Genomic DNA, 8510 nt, shown 5'->3' on the forward strand with positions numbered 1-8510 from the left:
ATAGTTCCTTTCCTTTTTACCAAACTCTGGCATTGAGAGCCACAGTTCCTAACACCTGGCAGTGGGCACGATGAACCTAAAACAGAAGGACCCTGGGGGAGGGAGCTTGCTTCGGGAACAGTGTCTTGACCCCCAAACAAGTTGAATTCTGTAGCATTCATACGATAGACTACTTTTCAGCAACAACACAGAATAAAATATTGATACAACAGTGCAGATGAACTTGAAAATAACTATGTTGAATAAAATAAATCTGATTTTCAAAGTACTCACTGTACTGAAATTAATATAAAATAACTAAAAAAAAAGCAAGTGGATTTATGGTTACCTGGAGGATGAAGAGATAAAAAGGAATAGGAGGGATGGAATGCAGATAGGCACAAAGAAATTCTTAGGGGTCATTGGTAAGTTTACTATTTTGATTTTGATGATGGTTTCATGAGTACATAATAAAGCAAAATGTCAAACTTTATCATTTAAACATGGAATTTTATTTTATGGCAAGTATACTTCAATAAAGATGTTTACAATTTTTTAAAAACACAGGAAAATTTAAATTTTCAGTCTAAACAAAAAGAATTTACTGCCCCTAAGACATTTAATTAAAGAGTATATATACCAAAAATCCAGCAAGTTAATAATCAGTCGGAGTTAACAAAGTAAAAAAAGCTCAATACCATAAGTATTATGACATAATGAGTTTTATGGACATGCAAAAGAATCTTGGCTACCAGAATTTTTCATGAGCTTTTTTGCTGACATATCTTAGCTATAGAGGACAACTAGTCTGGCAAAGACAAGCATAGAATTCAACTAGAGGAAATGTGCCAAAAGATCAGATTTTTTCCCTGAATGTTAGCATTTATGTTCTCACATTGAATTTTAATCTTTGTAAACAGATTTTTATAATAATTTATGTAACTGTATGCTCATTTTATTCAAAACTCCACATCTTCCAAGATATTTTGTTACTTAGCATTATATATGGCCACACCTCCTGAAAATACTTCTTCTAATTCTAACCTTATTTCAATTATAAGTCTTTGAAAACTTCCTGTCATCGTATTTTCCATGTTATGCTCTTAAATATGAGTATTGTTTTAAGGTAGGATCTTAGGCTCTTCATTATTTATGCATGCATGCGTAAGTGACTATCCATTTACTCATTTCAAAAAGTCTATTAAGTGTCTATCTTCATCAATCTCTGTGCCAGGTCCTAGGGAAACCTAATCATCTAAACACACAGGGTTGTCCCTTACCTCAAATATCATGTTCTACCTATGGTCTTCCCTGGTCATTCTTAGAAAATTATTATAAAAATCCATTGTTTTCTCATAACATACAGGTACACCTCATAAAGTATTTTTAGCATTTTGCCATAAAGGGAATATCTCTAAATAATATCTTTAATCTGATTGATATCAGAACAATATTAGGAAGGATATTTCTTAAATAAACTCTTCAAGCCCACAATTCCAATCTCTGCCATTTTATTTGTCAATTTAAAAAATTGCACTAGACAGAATTACACAGTCCAAGCCTTTATTCAAGACTACTGCAATAGAAAAGAGAGACTGAGCTCAATTCCAATTAAACAAAAGGTTGGAGGTTTTTTAAGCTCTAATGTGAGCAAATGGAAAAGCAATGAATAACAGTAGGGGGAGGATGTTGATGAGTGGGCTACCTTGAGCACTTTTCAGTTATCCCTGAGTTTACTAGTGCATTTCTCTGTAATTAGGCCATCAGTGTTTGATAATTGGCATCCACGAAAGTTAGGCTGTTTGCCTCACACAGAGACTGAGAGATAGGAGTGCTGTTCTTTGAAATGTACATTTCAAAGGGATTGTTCTCAAGTCCTTGAGAAAAACATTTCTTGTGCTGTAAAACTGACTTGTGAATGGGAGATTTACATATGCTTCAAAGGAAGAAAGAAAGAATTCATAGCCACAAATTTTCTACAATAAATTCAATAAGAAAAGTGAAATCAAGGGCCTATAGTTGGGAAGAAATTGCCTGAAATTCAGTCAAAACTAAGGGGGGCATTTGGGCTATCTTAATCAAATTTCTGCAGTTGACTTTGTATCATTCCTGAAATCAACAAGAAAAGTAAGTCTGTCTTTTCAATACAACATGACAATATTTTCTGTCCAAAGTATGTGAGAGAGTTAAAGGAAAGGGGTAATTAGTACTTGTCTATTTACCAGTTCTCAGTACTTCGAATCTTAAAATTCTTATGAGAAAGTAGAGGGAGAGTGAGCAGGGAAGGGAAGGGCTTGGGAGAGGGAGGCAGAAGAGTATTTCTATGAAAAGTGCCACACAAAGAAAATTTAAAAACAGTTTTATAGCCAGCTTTCCTTCATATAAGTCTCTATATGAGATTGAATTGAGTTCTTATCAGGAATTTTCATCTTCCAGAACACTACAAGATGAGAAGTAAGAACAACTGAAAAATTTTTTTAAAAGACATACTAAGTTTATTTTTACCTACTTTAGGTCAAACAACACTGATTGCTAACTAATATTCAAGAATGAATTTTAATTTCTTTAAAATACTCTTTTTATGTTTTTCTTTTGCCCATATCTTCTCCAAAGAAAGAAATATGTTACTGGACATCTTTTTTTCTGCTACATGAGTATGTTTTATCAGTAATGCCAAGGGGTCTCTAAAAGTTCTAAGTTCACTAAAAACTTAAAAGGCCATGATTTTGCTTCAGAATTCAATAGTGAAGAGCATTTTTAGGCAATTGTTAGCATATTTTTCAGTCCATTATAATCACGTGGAGGACACTCCCTCAAAGAGTTACTGATTCAGTAAGTCTAAACCTCAAGAATTTGCCTTCTGCAAGTTCTAGGCTGTGCTAAGACTGATGCTTCAGGAGTCACATTTTTGCTCCTGGAAGTTTTACTGATTCTTTTTATATAAGGGTCAGCAAATGTTTTCTGTAGAGAGCAATTAGTCACCCTTACCAACCCAGATGCAAAATTAAGGATGTTATATACAGACTTAAGTAAAAGAGAGAAAACTATTTTCTATATATTTTTATTTAATTTATGGAAATGATTAATAACTAATAACAAGGGTTATGCAAATTTTAAATTGTTTGGACAAGAACACCTATTATTGGGTTTTCTTGTGGCATTATTTGTGCATAAAGGATTTCATGGATTAGAAAAGCTCCCCTCTTAATCCTTGTTATTAATTCCTTTGCTGTGTGTGTCATAAGGAGCATTTAATTGCCCTATTGAGATAACTATTAAACCATGTCATCTCAAATTATCCTCTTACAGGAATTGGTTAAATACATACATACAAAAACAAACAGTGGGCATGACAAGATTGAAAGGCTTCTCCTTTGAAAGGAAGAAAACATGCATTTTCTTTTAAAAAAGAATTAAAAATATATAGAAATTTTGATGTGGAACAAACGGATCTATGAAGTACACCCTGATTATCATATTAAAGTAGCAATATGGTCGTGTGTGTGTGTGTGTGTGTGTGTGTGTGTGTGTGTGTGTGCGCGCGCGCGCGCGCGCGCACGTGATAAGCAATATGAATGTCTCAGTGGCAAAATGAGCATAGGGAGGTTGTAAGTGCCATTAGAGTCTGTTTCCTTGCTTATTAAACATGTTCTTCCATCTGAAATACGAAGGAAGTGTGCAATGAACAAAAAGAATAAAGACAACATTATTTTTATTTATGTAAACTGATATTTAGGATTTAAAAGAGCATATTTCCAGTAAATACTGCAAATATTTTCTTTTTGCCTACTTTTGAGTTAAGACAATGTGTTTCTGTTCCAAACTTTGCTACTCAACAGAACTTCTTTTATCCAGAGTTTATATGCAGCACTGATTTCTCCATTTAATGCAGTATCCATAATCATACTCATCATCATCACAAAATGGTTTACATATTCCTTTCACTCCTTCGCATCTCTCAAATCTATACTTTGGTTCAAAGTTACTTCTGGCTGCAATCAAGAAAGATAAAGTCATCAGTCTGGTTTTTCATTTGAGGATCTTCTTCCTAAGGGGAGGAAGATCTCTGTTCTAAGTCATGCCATCATGGTTACGAAGACAGAGATTCTGGGATGTCAGATTGTTTTATAGCACACTTTATCATTTGTTTCAGAAGGTGATCAAGCCACAAACAGTTTATTTCCCAGAAATGTGTAGGTCCTTATCTTATGTCTCACATCAGTACTGATCTTCATCTGGCTCCTTGGGCCTCTTGCCTTCCCATCTTTTTTTCTTACTCTATTAAGGCCAGATTTACTCACACATGTTTTCATTAAGATGATACTTATAGTACTTAAAACGTGCAATTTTCATTTGCATGTGTTCCCAATTTTTTAAACCTACTTTTATTGCCTTTTCACAGAATAATTTGTTCAATACTTTATTCTCCATTCCAGATCTCATTCTTAAATATTTTTTCTTTTATTAGAATAAATGGATATACCCTTTTTGCCAGCTTACAAGTAATGAATGAAATCATAACATAACATAATTTAGTACTAAATTATATGTATTTTTCTTAAACATTTGTTATACTTTTACCCTTGCAGCCTATATATAAACCTTTAAATGTTAGTTATGATTTATTCTGATTCTTTGTTATCTGCTGTCCAGTATAGCTCAATAATTATAACATAGTAGGCAAGATACTTATTGATACAGTTATTTACTGAGGACACTAAACCACTTTAGATATACTCATACACATAGAAACACAGTTCTGTTATAAATTAAGTATTTAGTAAAAAGAAGAGCCCCGTGTTAGTCTTTTAGTTGGTTGTGAATCATCTAAGACAATGCAAAGAAGCATGTTCTGAGATTCCAAACTCACAGCTTTGTTTTATACATTAAACTATAGTAAATGGAAGTAAATATTCTTGTTACTTTAAGATTTTATTTTTCTTAATGATTTGATAGCAACCAGTTCCTTTAAATAAATGGGCTTTGAAGTCAGGATTATTTGTTTTCCCCTAAATTTTATCATAGTACTGGTGTATCCTGGATAAGTCATTCCACCTACCTACAGAATAGAATAACATAGCTACACAAGTATATATTGAACATTAAATTTTGCATGTGTCAGGAAAAATAGAGAAATAATTTCATTAAAATGAGGAGAATGAATTAAATTGAATTTAGATTGAAATTATATAATGTCAACTCATAGAACCTAATTGCCCACTTCATACTTAATTGAAATGCAAAATGATTTCATTTCAATTACATATGTCAGGTGCTTATTTGAATCCCTAATTTCCTCTGTACATTAAGTTGAGAACTGGACAGAAACTTCAAATGTATAGAATATAGAGAGAATTCAAATGTGCATACTTTATTATCATCAATAAAGTTAGGAGAAAAGAGAAGGAAGTTAAGCTTAAAGTGCCAGAAGTTGTCAGATGGATTTTGACATGTAAATATATGTCTCTCCTGTGGGAATGGGAAACTAATTCATGACGACAGAATTCCTGGCCATTGGTGAGATCTACAGGTATTTCAAAGCCATATTTGACATAATTTAAAGTAAGGAAGAGGGTGATATATTATTGCACTTAATTAAAAAAAAAAGAACTTTTGTTGTGTTAAGTACTTTTTAAGCTAATCAGCATTCCTAGGACCCTGCTATCTTGTCCACCCACCAAATCCATGTTGATTTTTTAAGATATGTTAAATTCAGAAAAAAGAAGGATGTATTGATTGTCACCACTAGTACAATTGAAAAAATACTAATGTTCTTCTAATTTTCTCATTATTTCAAAAGATAGAAATGTTTTAAATTATGAAGAAGTCTACAGAACTATATGATCTAGAAACAAAAAGTATGTGTAGCAAAAACGGTCCTATCACTTCTAAGTTATTTGTAAAGAGGTATCATTTTAGAATCACAGTTCTGTCATGTGGAAACTATAAATGAAAATAACATAATCTCAGTGTTTTATGAAACTTGGCTATGTAATATATTATACACTTTATAATGACACACAAATGTTATTTATGGGTGCATAAGTATTTATGTGAGGTGATCAAAACTAGGTAACATATACCACATAAAGACAAAAATGAAGAAGGACACATAACACCTTTTTCATCTACTGATAACTTTGTATGTTCTAAACATTACGGGACAAATGAGTCCTGTCCTAACTAATTTTCATGCAAAGAGAGAAAAGGAAATACTAGTTTGGGAATCCTATAAAGGAAATACATGTTCTGTCACAAATAACGCCCCTTTTTTATTACAAAATCATAAGCATGTAATTCTGATACATATCAATATCACACTCAAGCACATCATGTGACATTTTAGGTGAATTGTTCAAATTAAAACTATAAATTATTACACTCATATCATTACCCTGTCAATGACACCCAAGCAGTTGTTACTTCTGCTGGACGCTGTATATTCCAGAAAGGTTTCTGGGTGTCTGGACAAGAATGAAGGGCTACAAATGTGACGGAAGGTATACTGTGAACAGCAACCCCTAAGAAGTCCTGCAAGCACATGCAAGAGGACATTTCTGTTAGGCAACCAGTGGTTAAATATTCAGTGACCCCCATACATTGATTCAATGTTAGCTTTCCCAGGCTTTGTGGGGAGTTCTCCATCCTTCCAGGAGAAATGTCTGGCATAACCTCCCCATCCTTTGGCAGATTAATTATCTGCAGTTGACTTCTTTGCCCACCTCATGATGCTCCCTACAAATAGAGAGGCAGAGTTGAAAGTAGGAGAACGTAGGTTTGGAAGATACCTGTTTTCACCAGGTCTCAGTTGAAATCAAGGTAGGACAAGGCCATGGGTTGGTGGAAAGTGTATGATCTTACAGAATCAGATACTTCTAGGTTTCAATTCTGTATTTGCTATTTATTGGCTGTGATATAATGTACAAATGATTTAGTTCACTCTATTTCAATTTCCTCATGATACTGAGGTTTTTGTGAAATTTTAAAAGCTACAATGAGAAAATATATTAACTTCTCATTGAGTGTTAGAAAATAAATGTCTTCAAAGTTAAGTTATTTGCATATCCTTTGTTTTGACTTTCCTTTTGGATTCATACTTAAACTGACCCTGGGAGAAGCACTGGTGCTAGTGTTTATGATCTTTTCCACTGAAAGCACAAACCTCCAGTCTCAAGGCACTGGGGCAGGTCTGCTGTCTGCCTTGTCCACAGTAACATGTAGCAAAATGTTTGAAACACCATAATAAATTTGCAACTAACTGACAAAATGAGTGAATAAATATGCTATCATGGATAAGAATCTAAGTTTACAATTGTCATCAGTGTGAGTGATTTATAGATCTGTGATAGATTTTTAACAATAACGGTTTATAAACTCACTGATTTTTTTTCTTCATTTTCACTTTTAAATGAAGACAATGCCTTCTCTCATGATCTCTACCCACCCTTTCATAAGCAACTATGTTACACTCAGCCCTGTGCTGAGTTTTTGTTTAAATTTTTTAGAGTAAAAAAAACTATGTGCCTTACCCCCAAAAGGCAGACACTGTTTGTTGGGAGGCAATGACATAGAAGTGGAAACAATACAGTGTCACTTTACAGTTCTGATATATAAATAAAATGTACTCACAGCACATAATAAAGATCTGTAAACTCTTCCTGGAAAACTATTTTACTACTACTACTACTACTACTACTACTACTACTACTACTACTACTACTGTAGCTACTGCTACCACAGCCATTAGTAAGAGCTATACTTTATTAAGTGTCCATTAGGTTTCAGATTCTTTACTGAGCAAATTATTATCTGATTTAACGTTCTAAGACCTTTTAAGATAAGCATAACCATTCTCATTTCACCCACTGGGACAACTGAAGTCAAGAACTCTGAACAAGGTTTCAGAGGGAAGACAAGGAGCGAGGATTCACAATAAGTCATGCTGGACTCTGCATTCCTTTCCTCTGTGTTCGAGCACCTCCTTGAGCATGTGACTTTTGGTTGCATCTCAAAAAGATGATAGCATATTTTAAAGAAATTGAAGGGAAGCCTACACATTGATATGGTATTTTGAAAGAATTTGTGAGCAAAGAAAAATGGTGTGATTTTCAGCATGACTGAAGAGATGTGGACATGGGTTTTAGGAAATAAAGTAGGCACATGTGGCCAAAAAAAAAAACATCTGTAAAGCTGAGGAGGTGGGTATTATCATGAATGGAATGGAGAAACAATAGAGATTCTAAGCACCATTTTCTTAATTGTGTAGCAGAGAGGCTATGTGGTGGATTGTTAAAGCAATCTAAATATGAAATAATGAGAGATATAATTAAGTTAATGGGATTTCAAACAAGAGAAGAAAGTGAATTTAGGATATAGTTATGAATTAGAAGCAGCCCAGTTAACATCTGGATTTGGGGGAAAAGTACTGGGAAGTAAATGATGTCAAGTGTTTTAGCCGTTAATACTCTGTGTTGGATAATAACAATCAATGAAAAAGAGAAGAAGTAGAAGGTTACAGACTTTAACCTCTG

General features: G+C 33.6%; 1 protein-coding gene across 1 annotated transcript; it reads right to left on the minus strand.

The window, feature by feature from the left end:
• Positions 1-3837: 3837 nt before the first annotated feature.
• On the minus strand, positions 3838-7196 carry DEFB110 (defensin beta 110). Its single transcript, XM_054568610.1, has 2 exons — positions 7142-7196; positions 3838-3971 (listed from the first exon to the last, which is right to left on the minus strand). Exons 1-2 carry the CDS (start codon positions 7194-7196, stop codon positions 3838-3840), a joined length of 189 nt encoding a protein of 62 aa, XP_054424585.1.
• Between the last annotated feature and the right edge of the window lie 1314 nt (positions 7197-8510).

This window comes from Pteronotus mesoamericanus, unplaced genomic scaffold, assembly GCF_021234165.1.
Source record: "Pteronotus mesoamericanus isolate MK-2021 breed Mesoamerican mustached bat unplaced genomic scaffold, CSHL_Meso_final contig_20, whole genome shotgun sequence".
NCBI lineage: Eukaryota > Metazoa > Chordata > Mammalia > Chiroptera > Mormoopidae > Pteronotus > Pteronotus mesoamericanus.